At 39.7% G+C, this 21897-nt stretch overlaps 1 protein-coding gene across 1 annotated transcript in view; it reads left to right on the top strand.

Moving 5' to 3' along the window:
* HSPA12A (heat shock protein family A (Hsp70) member 12A) overlaps positions 1 to 21897 on the top strand; it is a 61114-nt gene that overhangs the window by 9024 nt on the left and 30193 nt on the right. The window contains exons 2-6 of the mRNA XM_075423813.1: positions 5444 to 5529; positions 7804 to 7931; positions 14639 to 14825; positions 15733 to 15837; positions 18497 to 18613. Coding sequence (XP_075279928.1) covers positions 5444 to 5529; positions 7804 to 7931; positions 14639 to 14825; positions 15733 to 15837; positions 18497 to 18613 — 623 coding nt within the window. The remainder of the gene's footprint in view (positions 1 to 5443; positions 5530 to 7803; positions 7932 to 14638; positions 14826 to 15732; positions 15838 to 18496; positions 18614 to 21897) is intronic.

Raw genomic sequence — 21897 nt, 5'->3', positions numbered from 1 at the left:
AGTATCTAGATCTTTCCAGTGGGTCCTCAAGCTCAGCCAGAGGTTCAGATCTGCACAATGAATGCAGTTCATTGCATTGCGTATTATGGCCTGAAAAAAATGACTTATTATTGTGACAGCACTTCTTAAAATGCTAGAAGTATGATTTGAAATAGGGAATAGTATTGATCTTATTGTTGATTCAGAAAATCATGCAAAGAGTTTATCAGCGAGTGTTGGGTTTGTGGCCACCCTGGCAGGATAGAAACAGAAATGACCTAAAGATGCATTGAGTACACTAGAACACAGGCATGCTGCCACTGAGAGGTGATTTCGTAGTGATGCTGACTTGCTGACTGTTTTGTGGTTTGCAAAACAGCTGTAGGAGATACAGACCATGATGAGTCCCTTTCACCCTCACTTGGAAGTAGAGTCTGTGAAAGTTTGGGAAGGGCACTTCTCTCCCAGCCAAGCCTGCTCGTTTGTAGACATGACTCTAAAGTACTGCAGAATGTACCAGAAAAAGTCCACGTCAGGGTTTCCAGTTGAAGACTTGAGGCTTGATACTGTATATCTTTTTTTTTTTTTTAAGTTGTTTCTTTTCCATGTGATAAACTGGTGACATGAGACATATTCAGAAATATCCCCCCTTCCCTGACCTGACTGCATTTCTGTTCTTTATGCTGTTGAGCAGCTTGCAAAAAACGTAGTTTGTCTGTTGGCTGTGTTACTTGGGTCGCAGGGAACCTGCTGTTAGCAGGGAATCCACTGCTAAAGCATGCCACTTACCTGCTGAACAATGCCCTGAACAGGTGAAGCAGATAATTTTGCTGATGCCTGGTGTAACTAAATTATATAAAGTTTAATATTTAATAAAAGACGAGTTTAATAGACGAGAGAACATTTTGTGTAGTGGCTGAAAGAATTTTACTTTTGGTACCCGCTTAGTGACTTGTGACTGCGAGGTTTTCAATGGTTCACTAAAACTCATTTATCTGGTCCTGGACAGGAATGTGTGGCAGGGGCTCCTCTCTGTTCAGAACAGGCTGATGGTCTGCCAGAGGAGATCAGCTGCCATTAACTGATTTTTCTAATTAAATAATGAGGTTGGTCCTGCTCTCTAGATCTATTAGAAAATCAGATTCAGCTGAGCATGCTATCGGATAACGTTCACACTACATCAGCTAAGTTTTTATAAATGCTCTGGACTTTGGTTTTACTCTTATTCTGTGACACTTAAAGGTTATCCTTCGTTGCATTCTATTGTCAGTGAAATTGGAAATCGAGAATGTGGCTGATCATTTACTGAAACCCAGAAAAAGCTAAACTGATTAGCTATTGCAGGAAACCATAGAAAATAAATGCTTGCATGTGTTTAGATGGAAAGAAGAAATAATTTAAATTAAATCTACTAAACCAGCAATTGCAGCTACTATGGCTATAGACATGATTTATTATTAATACAGCATCTGCTGATCATCTCATGATTTCATTAGTTCTGTAATTCTCTGGGGATTTGCAAATCAGATAGGACCCTTTGAATGTTAAAAAAAAATGCTGAAAAAGAGAGTCTTCTCTATTTTCTCTTCCTCTTCTCGTCACCTTGAAAATGCACAAGGTGCTCTTTGGCAATTTCTCAGGTTAGAACTAAAGTCAGAAGTTGTAATTGTGTGGTCAAATTCTGTACACATTTAGTTAAATTGTCCAAACCCCTGATAAAGACAGTCGTGTTTCAGGTTAATGTTCATGTTATTGTCTCATAAGTAAATTAAAGAATTTCCATTCAAGAAATTTGCATCATATTTAGAAAAAAGTGATTTTAAATATTGGTGTGTTTGAAGACTTACTGTAATTTGGATTCTAAATCAGATTCCTCCATTTATTTTCGTGTGCAAATTGTCAAGAATTCAATGCGTGCTGTTTAGTGATATGTTTTTTTCATAGTGTGTAGTTTGACACAGATAGAGATCCTTCGTAAACATGGGAGATAAAGCTGGAACTTGAGCTATGTGGGACACTACGTGATTGTGTTTTTTCGTTACAGAAGCCTTAATAAGTCATCCTGCTTTTAAGAACGGTTCCAAATACCATGGTACTGCCTGGAACATTGCTTTAAATTGTTAAGAAAAGGAATTTACTCTTAAGGCTAAACATCTTTTTTTTTTGTTGCACGACTGCGAGTTGGGTTCCTTGCAACCCTTTAGCCATTCTCTGGCTTGAATCAGAGGCTTTTTTTCTTTCACATCAACCAATCACACTCCTTTAGAAAGAAGAGACTTTCAAATAGCCTGGAATATCCATGCATTTATTGCTTTTCAGAACAGAGTTGTAAAAATTGTGGCACATGCACGTTTTTTCCTCAAGCAAACGCTAATTCAACAAAATATTAAAGCTCCCACGTGAACAAGTATATTTTAACACCTTTCAGTTTAGGTAGGGTGGACAGTATAATGTTACAAATTTCCTAATTTCATTTGCTTTTAACAACTATTTGACTACTTGTTAGAAGAACTCTTGACATCAAATCCAGGGTGACTGGCTTGCAAGCCATTTTTTTTGTAAATGCCAACCGCTCTAATAAATGGCTTTTTAACCTCTGAGTATTCTGAACTCCACTCATTCCTTTATTAGCTCTGCAAACTCTCTGGTAGTGTCAGGGCCTCTTTTAGCAGCTGAGTTACAATATACCAATTATGGCTGCCCCAATTATTGCGCATGATTAGTTAGTAGTCTCATGAAATGAGCTGTGGTGTAATGCAACTGCCGCTTGTGCCAACATGATAACAACTCTACAGGATCACTGCAGCAGTACATTTTGCTTAAAATTGCGGTTTGCTACTTTAAAGGTTGTGGCATTGCCCTCCATGATACTCCTCTCTTGAGCCAACAGAACTCTAGGCTGGTGGCATGTAGGACTTACTGTAGAATTATTTTGTTTGGCTGGGTGTTTGCAGGAGCAGCAGTGAATACAGTGCAGAATGGTCATGGATTTGGAAGGATTTTTTTCCTCTGGCCAAAAAGTACTGATAAATCACCAAGAGCTTCACCTTCCAGCAGAGCTGAGCAGTTGATGAGAATTAGGAACAGTTAGCCTTTCCACAGATCCAGCCTTTATACAGAAGTTTTAAAGAGCATTTTGAAACTGAAGTGGACAATTTATTTTTAAAATTTTCAGTGAAAATACTGAAGTCCATTTTCTCTTTTAAGTGGTGTTTTCTACAGCTAGCTGAGATAAGCCTCTGATCTCTGCTTAACATTTTTTGTTAGCAAGTATTTTTGTACTTGTAGATACAGTGAGTGTCCTTGTGTACATTTTACGCCTCTGGAGTATCACAAGTTAATTGGGTTGAGTAATTTCTCGATAGAACGCCACCCAAGTTAACACAGTTTCATTGGTTGAATATGAATATTGCACTGGTTATTTAATCGCTGCTCTCCAAGAAACAAAAAAAATGTGTATACTGTCACACAAGATTTTCTGAGCTGCCCATAGAGCTATAAATAACTTCTCAAGGTACACGTGGGCTGATAACTGAAGACAGGCTGGAAAATAGATCGCTGTATTGTGAGTGCTGAGACAGGTTACAAAAAGAATTAGTAACAAGCACTGCAAACACGTAGCTAGTGATTTGATGTCTACGTTTTTGTCCTCCAAAGCCAGCATCCAAAGTGGGGGAACCGTACCAGTTTCCAAAGACGTTGCGTCAGCATTGCGATGTCCTGGTCTGCTCAGCAAGTGCTGGTCCAGGTCTAACCAGGAGCCACAGCAGGATGTTGTTTTGTGGACTGTTTTGTTACCAATATCTTTTTTTTTTTTTTTTTTTGTTCCCCCTGTTCTGAAATCCTGTTCTTCAATTCTATGAAAAATGCAGTGTTGATGGTACAAAAATGAATCTGTTTTGAAAAGAGGAAGCAATTGCACGAAGGAGGCTGCTAACAGCATCTGAAGCTGCTAACAGCATCTGATCCAAATATATCTTAATGAACCGAGCAGATTCTGTGCTTGTCACATTTGGCCCGTGGCTTTTTGTACTTTACCACAAGAGGAGTAACATAGTATATTCTTGAAGAACTTGTATAGGAAATGTGAATATTTTGCTTCTGCAAATGCTTCTGAAGATCAGGCTGAACATGCAGATTATAACTTGAACACAAATAGACGTCGTTACAAGAACGATATTAAGATTTGGAGGAAGATTTTTTCCTGTGGGCAGATTATCCCATAGTTGCCTACTGCAGAGTTTTTCCATCTTCCCCAGGAAGCAACACATGTTTGATTACCAGGAACAATAGGATTCTTTAATTAAGTAGTTCTAAGGTCTTGTCTTGGAGAGCAGCTCCTGTGTCGCCTTAGAATAATGGTCTGACTTGTCAGTCATGTCTAGGTATTACATGCTATGCACAAATGTGCATTATATTGTGTGATACATCCAAGTAGGTGATAAAGAGAAGTTGAAATGTATTATTTCATATTTATTACTGTTATTAATCTTTAGAGACTTATTAAATAACTCTGCTTTACATCTGATTAGCTTGTATTCTACAGAAGTTGATTCAGTAAACTCAAGGCTTAAATCTAGGGGCAGAGGGGTATGAGCATGGACAGGGTGTGTGGCACCTTTTCTACATTCCATTTTGATCAACTATTGCAGTCTTCATAAGAATATATATAATATAAATTCATCTGAGTCATTAGTGCTTCATTATCTTAATAAGCCATTTCCTTTTCTACCATCAAGGGGGTAACTACAAGAAGGAAAGATATGAATAGTGCGTTACAGTGTTTGTCACTCATTTGGTAGGTTCCTTTAAATGAAATTTCAGTATTGTGTGCAGTGTACAAACACGTCTTTGATGATTTGTTAATAATACTTTCATTTTTTCCAGATGGATTTTGTCCTGCAGTAATATTAACAGCTGCAAGATGTTTCAGTGCAGTGTGTTGAAGAATAAAAACAGAGTCAGTATTGGGGAAGTTTCAGAATAAAGGTCATGGTGGAATAATTGTGACTTATTCTTACTGCATTGTCAAATTGATATCAACTCCTCTTTTTCTCTTAAAATGAGTCTGTCCTTTTTGATCTCACAACTTGTGTTTAGTTTCAGCATTTGTACATTTAAATCTTAGACCATTAATGTGAGTGTATAGTGTTCAAGCTGCTTGTATCAACTATGACTTCTGAATATATTTCAGAAGACTTTTAAAATTGTCCATGGTAATGTAATAGGCAAAAGAATGGAAGTTCATCATGAAATTCAGACAAGCATTTTAAAACTAAAACCGCAGGTTTGTGTCTTAGCATGTTGTAAGGGCAAAAAGTATATTTTATGTGGCGGCTGTAGAATGTGTTTTCTTTTTTAGCAGATTTGTTACAACAGGAAAATAGTGTAGCCGTATGCAAAGCAACTGTCCTATCCTACTCATTCTGCTTACTGACACTCAAGAATTTTTCTTTCCTTTCAGATGCAGTGTCCACATCTGCTTATTCATCACCAGCCAAAAGTTTGGGAGACCCTGGAATAACTCCACTGTCTCCATCACATATTGTGGTAAGAACTACACTCTTAACATGTACTGTATGTTGTCATTACTTCCTCCTGCTAGTTTAGTGGGATGTAATTTCTTTAGAAAGTTGTAATTTCCTCCTGTAGGATCCCTTTTGTGCTATCCAGAGTCTTAAGTGAAATTTTGGTGACACTGCGGTTGGTGACAGAGCTTTCATTCATTTCATTGGGGTCCTGGTGTTGCTTCTTTTTGTCTGTTTGTTGAGCTGATAGATTTGCTCGTGCCTATTTTTATGTCAGTTGTGGGGGCTTCTTGATCTTCAGGGTTCCCAAGTTCTGTCGCTATCTGTATCACAGATTTGTTTAGGCAGCCCCTGAAAAGTCTCATTCTGTTCAGGAAGGAAGAAGGGTATCTATAATACTCAACAGTAAAATCCAAATTCCCAGAGAGAAGAATCTCTTCCAACACAGAGAGAAGCTCGAAACAGAACTGTTTTAGTTTCTTAAGGAAAATAACCACTTCTGTAAGCTTTTAGAAGCAAGCAAATGTCCCATGAAGGTAGTGTGTTTTAATTTCTTGTAGATCATGCCCATTTTGTTGATAAACACCCCTTAAAACTAAGTCCCATATGTTTTTAAGATCATCTGTAGTGCAGGATATGCACAGTGTATTTCTTGATATTGCAAGGGATCATGTTCAGAACACATTGCTACCCTTGGCAGATTTCTTCCTTAGCTTTCAGAATCTTAAGTTTAGAGTTGTACAACATCCCTCTTCAGGATTTCCAGAGTTCTTTCATAATCTTTTGCTTTATTCCCTTCTTTCTCTATGTACTCTAGAACTTCCCCCTTTTATTTCTGTCTTAGTGATAAATTTATGTCCTCTTTCAGTTAGATTTGCTCCTTAAACTCTTTGAAGAAGACATATAAATAACATATTTCCCTGGTTGAAAAGATTTATTAGGAAAATCCAAACAAGCTTTTCATTATTTGAGACCAAACCTTATTACTCTCGTTTCTCCATTTTAAGCAGCAGGCCTATGGGATGATCTTGGAAAATGTAGGGGTGCAACAGAAAGGTGCTGGAAGTCACAGGAATGGAGAGAGCAGAGATACAAGGGGAGGATGATGGAACACTGCTCATAGAGTGATAATATTTGGCAGTTCGTCTGTAAAGGACAATAACAGTTGTTTCAAAGTGTTATTGAGAGTCCAGGCTGGACAACAGTGGTGGAGGATTCAGACAGGACCTGCATAGTAACAGATCAACAGGTCTGTTCTGTGGCGATTTTGCCAAAATGGTGTGTGTGCAGGTGGGTGTATTGCCCTCCTCCACTGTCTGCCAGCCTGTAGCACATAGCCCTTTCACCAGCATTTTCAGCTTGTTCTCTTCCCATCTTACTAAGCCGTTAGTGCTTTAACCACCAGCAGCGTGTGAATGGTAGTTCCTTGCTGTTCGTTACCGATTCCTCCTTTATATAGGACTTATGTTAGGCAGCCACATACTGGGGAGTGGTACAGTTCCTTGTTTATTTACGTCGTGCTTTATATCAGTTTCTTATGATTTTGGGCCATAACCCTTCCACCTCTTCTAATTAATTATTCCAAGTTGCCCTTGACTGTGCTTTTTAGGGATTGCAGGATTACGAGTAAAAGGCAGGGAGAAGGATTCAAATTTGCTAGAAGTCGCTGAACAGCTTTCCACATTCTAGCGCAGACAGGAGGAAAGAATACATGTAGGGCTTACAAAACAAGTGTTATATAAATTCTTCATAAATGAATAATTATCGTGGTATGTAAAGCTTATTGCTGTACTTTGGGTTGTTCTGTCTCCACGAGTTTTGAACAGTAGTAGTGCCTCGTGTTCAAGGTTATGACATAGATAACTCCTAAAACCACCAAGCCCCAAATATACCACATTGATGGATATAAGCATAGCCTGCAGTTGATCAGTTTAAAAAACAAACAAAAAAACAAAAAAATCACAGCCCCAACACCAATGACCTAGTGTTTAGCCATAAGTTTTAATGATACATGGTAACAGCTATTCCAAGAAATGAGTATGAAGGAGACTCTTGATTCAGAAGATTATGTATAAAAGGCTTCAACAAATCTGTTGAGTTGTATGCTGAATTTCCACTTCTGTTGAAATGTGGAGCTTTCTGGTATCAACTTGGGTCACAAATGCAGCTTTAGCAAAGTCCTTATTTCCAGGGAAGAGGGATGGATGCCTCAGGGAGCAGAAATACTGAAGGGTAAGACAGGTTGCAGTTGTTCTGGTAGTGACTCAGTGTCTGTTTTGCTTCTGCTATTTAACAGAAGGACTCTGATGCAGATGATGCTGTAGAACAGTTATTTCTTGTTGTTGTGGCTATTGATTTTGGCACAACATCCAGTGGCTACGCCTACAGCTTCACCAAGGAACCAGAATGTATTCATGTAATGAGGTAAGGGCTGCAATGCAGCATTTAGTTTTCGATCGTGATAACATGGATTGTCTGCAGTAGCCATTGAAATTTCTACAGGAGCCTGAAGTGTCTAGAATTGTCTAGTGTTGCCACAGTGCACACCTTTCTCATGGTTATAGTTTTTTGTTGCATCTTACTGTATTCTAATTTGCTTTAATAATCAATGTGAATGTCCACTCTGTTATTTTGCTGAATTTATGAGGTGATAACAGGAGGGATCAGTGAGTATTCAGAACTATTCAGAGAGCAGTGACGATTATTAAGTCAGGATGCCCTTACCTCAGAGATCTAGAGAAACTACACGTTTATTAAAGGTCATGGAATTTCCTAGGAGCTGCCCGTCCCCTGGAATCATGCTTGTATACAGTTGCGTGTACAACACTTAGTTATTTGCACCCAGAAAGTGGTAGTTCACTTGGCTGATTTAAGATTTTTAACATTGAATTTGAATGAAATCCTTGGTAATGAAGCATTGATACTGGGACATAAGCAATCAGAAGGCATGAATGTGAAAATGAAGTTTTGATGTAAAGTCTGTTCTGTATTATATGTGCATAAGACAGATTTTAGGTGCTGTTATGTAGGGGTTTTTTATTTCTTGATTAAATCAACACAATCTAAATCTATGCATGTAAATCTGATGCAATCACAAATACAAAACTCATTATGACAGGTACATGAAAGGATTTCCCTACAAACCATTTTCATAGGGGCTTTTATTTTTTTTACATATTTTTTTAAAATAATTAAAAACCTATACAAGTCTTATTAAAGTATCTTCAAAAAGACTGTATTGTAAGAAGGCCAAGATACAGGTAGTTGCAGACATAAACACGATGTGTGTGAAGAGCTTAGCCACAGAAGGTCTGAACAAAGCTGCTGTTACAACAATAGGTAACATACTGTGTGTAGCATACTGAGAACAAAAGGGGCAGAAGACTAACTTGCTGTAGTGCAGCATCATATGCTGTAATTTTTCTAAGCAAAGATGCTAGCCGAATGCAGCGCTCTCAATCTCAGCAGACAGTATTGATTGTGCAGTCAGCCTGCATGGCTGGTTAGTGTATGGTTGCAAAGTAGTTCAGAGAGCTGAAGCAACTGGGTGGTGTGAAATGCTGTCGAGCTGGACATAAAGTTTGGAGTGATATTAGGCCATCCAGTTCCAAATTCACCTACCATTTTCAGTACGAACAAGTAATGCTTCAAGACTTTTTCTGCATCCCATCCACCTGCTGTTCTGCAAACAGCACAGGAAGCTGCATGGTGCTGGAAGTCAAAGGAAAGGTTGTGTGTTGCTGTCTCAGGTTAGAGGGTTGTGGAGTCGGAACCCATGTTTGTCAATACCTATTCTCTTTTGACAACAAATAATTAATCATATTCCTTAAAGAAGTTAGATAAAATGAGGGAAGACATCTCTGAAGCCGTACCTGAGCAAGCCTAAATCCTATATACTACGTTGTTCCTATCATCTCTCTGGAGATTTTACTAGGTGAAGTCACTACTGGTTTTAAAGATGATGTTTAGGCCCTTTGAACTCAGAATTGTACCTCAGGTTTTGACTCTACCATTGGGTTCACACTACACTGCAGTAAATTACAGACTAGATTCTCCTGCTGGGGTACTAGACTTCCTGCTGTAGGTCACTGGGACATTGAAACCTCCGTGCTATGTGGCCAGCCGAGAGTATGTTCCAAATCTTAAATGACATTTTACTTTTTATGGTTCCAAATGCCGTATTTTATTCCTTATGCCATAGTGGTAGCATGATTATGATTTCAGACCTGTGTAGATATTATATGAGATCCTCAAGTAAAAAGAAATTAAACAAATTAAGTCATCTATTTTCAGCCAGAAGGGAGGAACATATTTTGAAGGGAGAAATGTATTCAGATTTCCAACAGGTATTTCAAACAATGGAAAATATTTTAATACCAACAATGATTTTTTTTTTTTAAATAAATACTGCTGGCAGGGAAGGATTTTGGGGAAGATACATGTGCAAATGACTTACAAAATAATGTATATAATATTTTTATATATATTTATGTGTAAATGCTCATGAAATCATGAAATTCAATAAAAGGAATGGTATATGTATTGCAATAAGGCTTCAGAAGTTCAGAAAGTATTAAGAGGTTTGAGCTCTGTATATAATGAGGCTTACATGTAGGATAATTTACAAGTATTTCAGCAGAGTAAATGTAACTTCCCGCCTGCACTCGAGAATGTTTACATTAAAATAAAGCATACCAATGAAGCAAAGAAGACCATGCATCCTAACATTTTTTCCACCTTCCCTTCTTAGTGCTGATCTTTTCCAGACATTTAGATTTCTGACTGCCTTTTAACAAAGCTGCTTTTCTGTAAATATCTCAGTGAAGGGTAAGATGGGTTTGTTTAGAAGGTCCTGCTTCAGGAAAGAGTGAACACACAGGACTTTAGTGCCAAGTGTGAGTGTAGTGTCAGCAGAGTTGTGTTTAGAGTCTTGTAATTAGCAGACAAAGTCATGGTTTTGACTCTGTGTATTTATTTGCTGTGATGCCCAGTACTTAAAAAAAATGAATCCGTAGGCATTGACCTAACAAAGTTCTTTAAGCATATACTTAGCTTTAAATGTAGGAGTAGCCTCACTCACTTCAGTAGACTAAAGGATGCGTTTGGAGTTGGGTGTGTGTTTCTAGATGGTCGATGGATGACTTTACCTTGATTGCATAGCATTACTTACTGCTTGATCAGTTCTAGGTAATACTTCACACCTGTCACCTCTTCTCCCCTATCTTTACAGCTTCTGCAAAGATAGTTGTGGTTACCGCCAGGCTCTTGTTGCAGAGTAGAAGTGTATGTTACAACTAGCACTGTTTTCTGCATGCCTGGAGACTGAGTGCATGCGTACCAACAGCCTGGCCGTGAGTCCAGCAAGCACTGCTGTGGGCAGGGCAGAGCCAGAGCCATAACGAAAGACAGCTCGGTGCCACAGAAGGAGTTAATAACGTCTCCTCTGAAGGGAATACACCAGGCCTTACACAGTTTTGAAAAACTGCTACTGATTTATGTGCACTTATGTGAAGTTATGAATGTTTTGGCTGTTGGTTAAATAGCAACCAACTGAATGTAAGTATTTCACAAATGGAGAAAAAATAAATGGAAAACCACATGTGGTTATGAAACAAATTTCAGCCTGTCTTGGGAAGGAGGGAGAAGGTGGTCTTTTTTAGTGTAACTTTACTTCAACCTGCAGATTTTTGATTTTCCTTCTCTTCCCTGTTTGACTGTGACTCTTGGCAGACACAGGCTTACCTTTCTTGTCCGTACATTCTCCTGGCGGCGCTCGGCTACGGTTTGATGACCCCACTGCTTCGTTTCCTTGACTATTATGCTGCAGCTCTGGATCAAATTCACATCACTCTGCACAGATCACTCTCTTCGCCGTGTCCGTTAGCCAGATTCATGTGTCAGGGAGGGCATTTCTCTAACCTTAGTATAACCTCGTGGTCCTTTCCACACTGACTCTCCTCTTGTCTCTGTTCTCACTTTTAATATACCATCAGATCCTCTGTGGCTATAAACGGGTCTATACTGCTCTGTCAAGCTGCTCCACTTTGTCACCCTAGGAGCTGGTCTAATATGTTTGTGTTTAGGGAGAAATCTACCCTGGGTTCTGCTTGAATAGTTTTTTAGCTCTGACCCTGCTTTGAGAAAATATCCCCCACATGCATTTAGATATTCCTGGCTTGTATTAGGCCATGCTGTTAATAGGAAAAACAACACAAAACCAAAAAGAAATGCCCAAAAGCATTATTACCATCATTTGTAGTACTGGGACCATGAAAGAAAGCCGAAAGCAGAAGTGTTGGAATCCTAGCCCTGCTGACTTGAAGCCTCCGTTAACTGGAGTGAGGCTGGGACTGCGCCTGATAAGAGTGTCAAAGTCAGGACTTACCATGCACGTGCCTTTGCAGCTGCTTCTTTCTAGAAAAGGTGTCACCCAGGAGTATTTTTAAAGCTCTGACTGCAAATGGTAAACTCGGACTTCCCCCTCTGTTTGCTTATTGCTCTTTCTGTGACTGAACAGCAATATAGGCTGGGAACTTTAGAACTTGCTGAGCAGTTATTGTGTCTAGTTTCCATCAGAAACTCATCAGGAGGTGAACATCCAATTCTCTAAGTGGCTTTGAAAATTTCAGCCCATACCACTGAGCATCAATTTGTCTTCTTTTAGACTGCACCTTAACTGTACTTATTCCGGAAAGAGAAAATGTGCCTAGCTGTAAAGAAAAATAAAGAAGCATTGTTATTAGCCACATCTTATTTATGGAATTTCCCACCAGTGACTCAGAATGAATCATTAATGATTCCAACTGAAAATGATACCAGTCTGTCTCCTCTCTACTTGCAGTGGGTGTGGGATTTAATGTTCTGGTGAAATAGGCATTGTTTTCTGTTCATGGGCTGTGGGAACCCAGCTTCTTCACGTTGGAACTGTGTGTTTGCTGTAACACTTACTCAAAGATTTTGGAGCTGACCAAGTGTGTTTCTAGCAGCAGGTTAGAAGAAATGACCTGGAGCAGAGCCTTTGACAGCTGATAATAGCTTAGGGACTGAGCAGTGCAACTAGAGAGATTTAGGAAAAATTTTTCTGAGTGGGTGAAGGTGGAAATAATTCCACTTCTCATCATGCTGTTTCTGCTTTCAGAGCAGTGGAATTGCCCGCTATACTGAAGTAAACTCACAGACGTCGTGATTCCCTGCCATCGCTGCTGTGGGTGCAAGAAGGGGCAAATTTTGCTCTGTTTGATTTAGTTGAATGATCTGAATGGTTCCCAGCACTGTAGAAGATCCTGTTCCTTGTTGCTTTGCCAAGCATTAACCCTTAGATTGAAATTCTCTGTGCCAGTCATGGAGACTTTAGTCTGTAGGTCAATTGAATTTTGAACTGGCTCAACTGTTTCTGAGAGTGAAATGTAAAAGAAGATTTTTGTCTGCATATTTTTGCTATGTCACATAAACAAGTACCACAGAACAAGGCAATCTTTTTGCACTTCAGAAGGCGGCCATTGGCAGTAGGATATTATGGAAGAGTGTTTTGCTATCTTTAGAAAAAAAAAAAACAATCAACATGTGGTTTAATAATGAATGCAGCTGCCTGTGTGATCTTAACTTGGCTCCTGTTTGAGCTGCATTGTGATTATGTCTGATAGCATAAAGCAGATTTTCCACTGATGCTTTTTTAAGAAAATGTCTGGTAAGTGCTTGTTCCTCATGCTGAAAGTACGGGCATGTGGGGCAAGGGGGAACAGTAATGCGAGTTTCTTGTTCTTCCATTCTGCTTTTTTTGTGATGGAGAAGTGAGGAGAAGACAGGAATGCTCACGGCTGTCTCTGTGGTACCACTTTCTACTGTCTGACCTTGTCAGCCCCCCATGCTCCCCCAGTTCCTGCTGCATTTAATGATTGTGCCCATATTTGATATTCTTACTTATTTCCTTATCCATTCTGTGAAAGAAGTCTTGTTTTTCTTTCACCTTAATACTTCAGTGCTTCTTGGGTCTTCGAGAAGATACCTTCACAATCTTGAGAAGACAGGATAGTTTTATTCACTGTTTTAATGGGTGATGGTGAGGGAAATGTTTTGGTGCCAGTAAGACAATTTGGGGTTGGGGCAGCCTGCTTTATTTTTGACAGACTAAAATTTTTACAGCATTTTGGGCATTTAAAGCACTAAATGCATCAACTTCAGATGAGTAGAGAGTGCAATGGCAATGCAGAGAGCTTAACAACTGCAGACATGTCTTCGGAGTTTCAGGTGCCCAGCAAATGAGACACGTGAAGAGGTGTTGGTTGACCTGGCTTGTCTTGCTTCACAGCGCATTCTCTGACAAAAACAGGGATTTAGTTGACTTCTCCGGGGTGGTGTTCAGCTGCTTTTACAGAATCACAGAATGGTAGGGGTTGGAAGGGGACCTCTGTGGGTCATCTAGTCCAATCCCCCTGCCGAAGCAGGGTCACCCAGAGCAGGCTGCACAGCACCGTGTCCAGGCGGGTCTTGAATATCTCCAGAGAAGGAGACTCCACAACCTCCCTGGGCAGCCTGGGCCAGGGCTCCGTCACCCTCAGAGGGAAGAAGTTCTTCCTCATGTTCAGACGGAACTTCCTCTGCTTCAGTTTGTAAAGTTTTAACCGTCAGTTTTAACAGGTCCCTGTTTCAAAATGGGGAATAATATCCCATACAAGTAAGGATGCATGAGGTCTGACTGACAATCCATTAGGCCATTTTGAGGATTTGAGTTTTCATTTGTAGTTTTATTGATGTTTTTTTTTTCTTACAATATTTATTACGTATGTATTTTTAGTTTGAAAATATAGGTGTATTACAGTTTCCTTGTTAATTGTGTGTGGCTTACTTTAAGGAACCTGTATTGTTATCAGAGACAGAGCATGATTATGTCCTTAAAAATTATACAACTAACTGCAAAATTTATTGAATTGTCTGAAATTAAACTTACAGTCTTTCCTTGGATGTGAATAAACCCACTTGGTTTTGGTATTATGAGGATTGATATTAGTATCTTTGGAGAGGAAGGAATTCTGGGCAATCTGCCACCAGATTATTTTTCTCACAATATACTGTTTTTTCTGCTGCTGTAAACATGAGTATCACTCCCTGAAGCTGTTTTGCTTGTTGGATAGACGATGGGAAGGTGGAGATCCAGGCGTTTCCAATCAGAAGACACCAACTACCATCCTCCTGACACCGGAGAGAAAGTTTCACAGCTTTGGGTATGCAGCAAGAGATTTCTACCATGACTTGGATCCCACTGAATCAAAGCACTGGTTGTATTTTGAAAAGTTTAAGATGAAGCTACATACCACAGGTGTAAGTAATAACCAACTCTTTGGATAATTTGGATAATTGTGCATTTGCTACTCAATCTTCCTGTGGACAGTGCTAGATCTTGCCTGAAGATTGTGAACTAGATGATAAGCAGCTCTCTTTCTACATTTAGAGAGTAAAAAAAGGAAATTACAGTTTTCAGTTAACATTATGATTCATTTTGCTTCTCACTCCATTTGGCAAGCTGATTTTGCCAGCCTTCTTTCTAGATCATAGAAGTTCAAGATCTACTTTGCTTAGATCTTCATGTCCTAATTTTCCTGGGTGAAACCCATAGCTGTCTAGGGAGTCTCCATGAGGCTGGTCTGTTATGCGTATTTACTCAGAAAGCAGAATAGAAGAGCCATACTACATTCCAGGGCAGAGGAGCAAATTTACCCAGAGTTTATCGTCAAAACTGCAAGTGCAAATCATGCTGTTAATTTGACATTATTCCTGCTGATGATATTTTTGTCTTTAAACTAAGCCATTCTAGAATTTTGGGACTTGGCCAGTACTTTCTGTGTTGAGGTGTTTTCTGGTTTCGTGTGTTGGTGGGAAGCCAAAAATCTGTGCTTTTTAACTCTTGGATTAAATATCTTGCATATGCAGCTTTGTTGCAATTACTTACAAATACATTTGTTGCAGTTATTTAATATTTAGTCCATATTTCTCTTTCTGCCTGGAGTTATTTGTAGACGTGATAGGTGTTTAAAAACAAAGTCTAAAATAAGCAGCAAATGTCATGCTCCAGGAAATTCACGTGGTGAGTTAGATCCTCTTCAGAACAATTCTGTCACTTTTCCCCATCCAGGTGGATAAAAAAGAATTCCCTTTCCTCAAGCAGAGGGAATTAATTTCAAGTTTACCTTTTCCTTTTAATAACTTCCAGTTATTTTCTTTCCTGTAGAATCTTACCATGGAGACAGACCTGACAGCTGCAAATGGCAAAAAAGTCAAAGCACTTGAGATATTTGCTTATGCTCTGCAATTCTTTAAGGAGCAGGCATTAAAGGTAGGGTAGTGCTTCCTTATCTAGATTTTTGGTATTTATAACTGGTATAAATGTGAGCTTAACACTCCTAACCTTGCCCAGCTTTGACCTCGGTAGTAGTTGATGTAAACAAAGCAAGGCAGCTGCAGAAACTAAGAGGCAGGCTGTGGACTCTAGAGAGCTCGCAATAGCCTGCAGTGATTTCCCCCCACACAGGGGAAGCTTGATTCAATAGTAGTAGGTGTGTCACTCTGATGCAGGCTTCTGAGTGTCTTCTTACTGGCTTCAATATTTTTCTATTGCTTTTTTTCATGAAAAAGTGTTGATTTGGAAAGAAAATTTAAAAGTGCAGGAGGTGAAGCTGAGGAATTAATTTTGAGACTGGGTCCCATCCTCATCCCCTACGCTTCTGCTGCTGCGATGATGGATTGTCCTGTGTTCCTGCAAGGTTCCTTCCTCTTGTTAAAGAGCTGGCACTGTGAAACGCAGTAGGATGGGCACCTACTGATGTCTCCTGCCCCAACTTGTCTTTGTCTTCACTGATTAAGCAAAGGGAATTTGGATGAGCTGGATTAATTTTATAATAGAAAGAGTCTTAAAAGCTCATTTACAATTTGGTGGCTTGAATCTCACTGTAAGTCGGTCCAAAGATGACCTGCTGAGGTGTACAAGCCAGCTAACCTAGTGGAAATAGTATAATTATGCAGTGCAATGATCTGTGCCAGCCACTGGATTGCCCTGAGAGGTGAAGTGCGTTAGCTTACGTGGAATTCTGCACTAACGCAGATATATAGCCCCCGTTATCCAAACCCACTTAGGTACCCGTGCACAGCACTCCGTTATTCTGTTTTACACAGTTAAACTGTAGTGCGTGTGCCAAAGAGCCGCGGTTAGGCAGTGGTGTTTTGGCCCTGTGCTGACCCTTAGCAGGGGTGAATTTCATGTTGTTGTGCTGTGAGATGTTATTTGGTTGCCCTGATCCTGAACGCATGTTTATGCAGAAAATCTAACAAGCATCAAGGAGAACCAAAAAGTAAGAAAGACAGCTGCTAGGGGGTAACTTGTAAATTCATGCTGTGTTCTGATATACTGCCTCCATTTATGTTGCTTGTTTTGGTTTTTTTTTCCTTTTTTTTTTCCCTCCTACTGTGGCTCGTATTGGTAGGGAAAATGCATTCTATTTTCCATTTCCTATTTGAAATGGCACAATACTCATTTTTTGTAATATTCTTCCTGGGCCACAAGTTTGTTTTTTGTGTTCTCCTGTGAAGTACATGTTGCCAGTAAACAGTTTTTGAGATTTAAAATTTCATGTAAACAGTCAAATGTGACTTAAGTACACATTGGCTTCAAATGCACCACTGTAATTCAACATAAGCGTAGTAGTTGCTGGGTCAGATCAGAATCTTCATTTAAGCAAGCATTGTTTAAAATAGCCTTGTTAAAAAACCTGACCTGCTCTTTTGAATGAGTTTGAGTTATTCTCTGAGATCTCAGGCTATTCTTTATGGCAACAGAGGAATAATGCTATCATTGCAACTCAAAACCCTCATCTTGTCAAAGACTGTATTTAACTAGATTTTGGATTGATGGTGGAGTCACAGACTTGAACCTGTGCATAGTCTAGGGAGATTCTTAGTGAACATGAATGCTGTTGGTTACAATCCCATATGTTTTCTGTGCTGCCTGTTCAGGGCTACATCCTTTCCTGATGTTAATAAATAAATCCCTGTGGTTTGTGAGTGCGTGCTGAAACTAATTAGACAAGCAATGTAAATGAACTGTTACTTGGGACCAGAATCTGTCCATTCCTAGTGCCCTGGGCAGCATAAAGGTACTGCTTTTCTAGCATGGATTTTTGAACTGCACCATAGCTAAACAAACACAACACCTTGGCACAGCACATGCATAAACATTTTTTTACATTCTAAAGGCCCGTTGTTCACCTTTCTGAACCTTTCCCTGTTTGGATGGAAATTTAGATAGGACATATGGTAGTGACATTTGACTTGGAACCTTTCCCAAAACATGTCAGTATATCACCTAATTTACAAATGCAGTACAGACATTCCTCTCTTTAGGGGGAGAAAAAGGACAATAAAAGAACTAAACTGGTCTTGAATGTTTGCTTGAAGCAAAATTTTCAAGGAGCAATCAGTCATTTTTTTTAAAGGGTTTAACTGTAACTTCCCCTTGTTAACTGAGTCATAAAAATTTGATTTAAAGGTAAATGATGTATAAAGAAGTCATTGAAAAATCCAGATTGTAAAACGTTATGTTCATCAGTGATACCTCAAATATTTTTCTGCTTGTTAATCAAGATGCAAGTGTGAATTCTTCAAGCTAACAGCAAGTCCCACACTGTGAATAAGAATGTACATAAATGTTCTGTAGTACCAGCAGTGCATGGGCTGCTTTTGGAAAAACTAACTTTTCTACTTCATGTTAAGCAGTAAATTTTTCTATAGGCCTGCTTGAGAAGGCATCAACCCTAATCCAGCTTTTGGCACAGTAAACCATTCTTGACACATTGGCAATAATTCTGATTTGTAGCATAGATGTAACAGCAAAAAAAATTGAAGAGAGAAAGTTACTGTTACTGGAGCCAGCAGACAATAATGTTTTCTTATTAAGTTAACACCCTCCATTTTGCATTCACCTCTATTTTCCTTTTCTTTAGGAGCTCAGTGACCAAGGAGGCTCAGATTTTGAAAACACTGAAGTAAGATGGGTGATTACAGTGCCTGCTATTTGGAAGCAGCCTGCAAAGCAGTTTATGAGACAAGCTGCCTACAAGGTAAGATTACAGACTGAAAGTGGAAATGCCTTTTTAAAGCCCTAGTTGACAGGCTAAATGATAAACTGTATTTGGGACAACTAGCTCCACTATAAACTGTAGAAAAATGGTCTGGAAAAGAGTCAGAGTAGAAACATTGAAAGAGAATTTAACTGTACCGAGCAGTAGCCGTATGTACTCATCTCTTCAGTGCCTTTTTCTTTCTATTTACTTCTATATATTGCTGTCCTTCACTGCAGACTCTGATGTTTTAGTCATCTTGTACATTGTATTCCTGCTGAATTTGATGCTCATGGAACAGATGCAGTTTTGAGACCCAAGGGAAACCTGATTTTGAAATACTGGACACAATTTTGTTTTGTTATTTTCTTTAGGTCATCACAGAGCTTTAAAGTTAAAAAAAAAAAAAAAAAAGGAAGAGGAGGGAAAGCAAAAGCAAAGAGCCTGCTCAGTGGGACTTTTTTCCAGTTCCCATTTTCCCACAGTAGGAATGAAAGGACTATGAACCGGATAGTCTGGATATAAAATTAAATTCAAATGTTATTTTCACCAAGAAGAGGTTTATCTGCATTTAACCGTTTCCTCCACCCCCCCTCAAATATGTACACTTTCCATATGCACGCCCTTTATTTCAAACTCAGTTTATGTCTTTGATACACGAGATGTACATGTTCTTCTTTTCATCAGGGTATTTGTTTTCTGTTTTGTTTTATTTATTTTTGGTCAGAGACTTGCGTAACCCGTTGGCAGCAGCTATGCGGTACACAGTTTGTAAAATATCTAGTAGTCGTGTAATTTGCAGAGTGCCCCTGGGAAGCACCCAGATTTTTCCAACTCTGTTTCTAACTATCTCTAATGTTGAGCAACGTTTTTCTTAACAGTCTTTATTGTGGGATTGCTAATGCTAGTGCCAGAAGTAAAACACTCTTAAAGTTCTGATGGAAGGACGCGCTTGTAGGTAAATCTGAAACACTAGAGACCCATTCATTATCTTTGTGTGTTGTTGTCTGCCTGCTGTCTGTGTGCATGTGTGCTCGTGAATGGGGAGCTGTGTAAGGAGCAGGGCAGGGTAAGGTAGATCTCTTGGCATTTCTCATTTGTGGCGTAGTGGAATGTTGGTAATTAGTGTCTGTGTCTGTGGTTGTGTCTGTGATCGTGTACTTTTATTGGCAAGCTTGATAAATAGCAAGGACTGACAAGGCTTTTAACTCGGGGTGTGTGATCAATTGCAGGAAAACAGAAGAGTTTAGGGAAATAATTGAAGTTTATTTGACACATGGTTGATTTTTTTTAAAGTAATGGGGATGAAGAAAGAAGTGCAGAAAACTGAGAGTTCTGCATTGCCGTTCAGTCTTTCAGACTCCGATTGCTGGATCCAGCATCTCCCTCAATGCAGTAAGTGCAGACGGATCAGAAGTTGCAGCCCTTGCTGCTAGCTATTGGAACATGCAAGTGTCGTGAAAATGAGAGCTTGTTGTAACATCAAATGGAGCAAAGCGTGAAAAGGCAGTGCTAGAAACTTTGTTACTGGAAACACACTGAGGTACAACCACCGGTCTAAGCTGAGAGTTAACTAGTGGGAAGTGTTAATGACCTGTGGACATTTGCTGGAGTAACCTGTGGTGAGCGACATAGCTCTAAGAGAACAGAAGTATGAATAACTTCAGTTGTTGGATCATAACGTGAAGCCCAGCCTTTCTGGAATGTTTCGGTAGTTGTCTAGACTAAGCTTGATATTGCATAGAATTAATAAAGTCAATTAAGAAGTGTTGTAGAGCTGCTTCTGCACTCAACATCCATCAGCTTTTGTACAGCCTACAATCTCAGTGCAGCTCTGACATTGCCTCATCTCTGTCTGGCCTTAAACAAAACATTGCTAGCCTGGAACTCTTAATGAGCCCAAGGGCTCCCGCGACGCTCCCTTCCAGCTGCTGGGCGGCTTTCTCCTTGGAATGAGCAATCTGGGTGTTCCTTCAGTTCACAGTTCTTCCTCTCTCTTCCCATCCAGCTGATCAAAATCCTGCAAATTCTGTCTGCATGACAGCTTTTCCTGTCTGTATGTACTGCTGAGCTGAGCTTTCGTCATGGATTTTGCATCTTGGCTGCTGTAACATCATTTCCTTGGCTTTGGCAACTGTAATCTGGCCTGTTTTGTGTATCTCCAGAATATTGCCGCTAAAGGGTTTTGTAGCCTTGCATTTGACAGGGAATCAACCTGCATTTGACTCTTTCACCTGTGTCATCTCAGTCATAAGCTGCATGTCCTGGAAATGAACATCTGTAATGCTAACTCATTTTCCTCCTCTAAAACCCTCTCTAAAATGCAGGCTTTTTCATGCCTACAAAAAGTTGACTGTGTTTCACCTACTGATATGTGAAAACTGCTCCTCATTGCTTCTTGCTGTTACCCTGCCTGCCCCATGTGCATTCATCTATTGTGCTTTTAGTATCTTAGTATTTAGTGCTTTTAATGCTTTTTATACTTGAGTTCTTACTTCTTTGAAGCAGGTATTTGCTTATTCTCATTTGTCTTGCTCTTTGAGGCCTCCTGAGGGACGAAGTCTAGTAGGCTGCAGAGAGCTCCATGTCTTTACAGCTTCACTTAGCTGAATCAAAATTGCATTCTTCCTGAATAACGGTTCACAGATGCTTCTTCCTGTCCCTCAGGCTTAATTCCTGTGTGTCCAGAGGCAGTTCTAAAGCTGTGTGACACTTGGTAAGGCCTGGTCACTCTTGGAGAGAGCTCTGTAGCAAGAGCAGAGTGCCATCTCTGTAGGACCCGCTTTCGCTGAAGTTTCCTTTCTGGAAGCATGTCTGCTGGGATTAGCGTGCATTGCATCTGTGTTCGTTACATCCTGAGTAATGACTCTTAGGATGCATCAGTCAGGTTTCTCATTGTCTCCTCCCAGTGAGATATAAGGCATTATAAACAGTGTTAACTTTTCTAGTTCCTCTGTCCTAGTTGTTCCATTTAAAATTTTTTGCTTTGGTGTAGTTCTATCAGAAGTGCTGTATTTACCAGTCGTAGAAGGAATCCCATTCTCCTGAAGAGCTTTCATCATGAGTAATAAATAGAAATTGCTGATATGTTTTCTTGTTTCGGAGACCTTGGCAGAGAGGTAAGGTTGGACACTGTGTAGGAGGACTCCATCCCGCTTATGTGGGTGGGGCCTGCCCGTATTCTTGTCCTTGCAGAAGCAGTGAAATACAACGTGCACTGGGCCTGAGGTTTAGAGCCCGACGTGAAACGATGGCTTAGGTGTGGAGGCAAGCTGTTTCCTGCT

Source organism: Opisthocomus hoazin, chromosome 6 (assembly GCF_030867145.1).
Source record: "Opisthocomus hoazin isolate bOpiHoa1 chromosome 6, bOpiHoa1.hap1, whole genome shotgun sequence".
NCBI classification, from domain to species: Eukaryota; Metazoa; Chordata; class Aves; order Opisthocomiformes; family Opisthocomidae; genus Opisthocomus; species Opisthocomus hoazin.
This window is presented reverse-complemented; position numbering and strand designations above follow the sequence as displayed.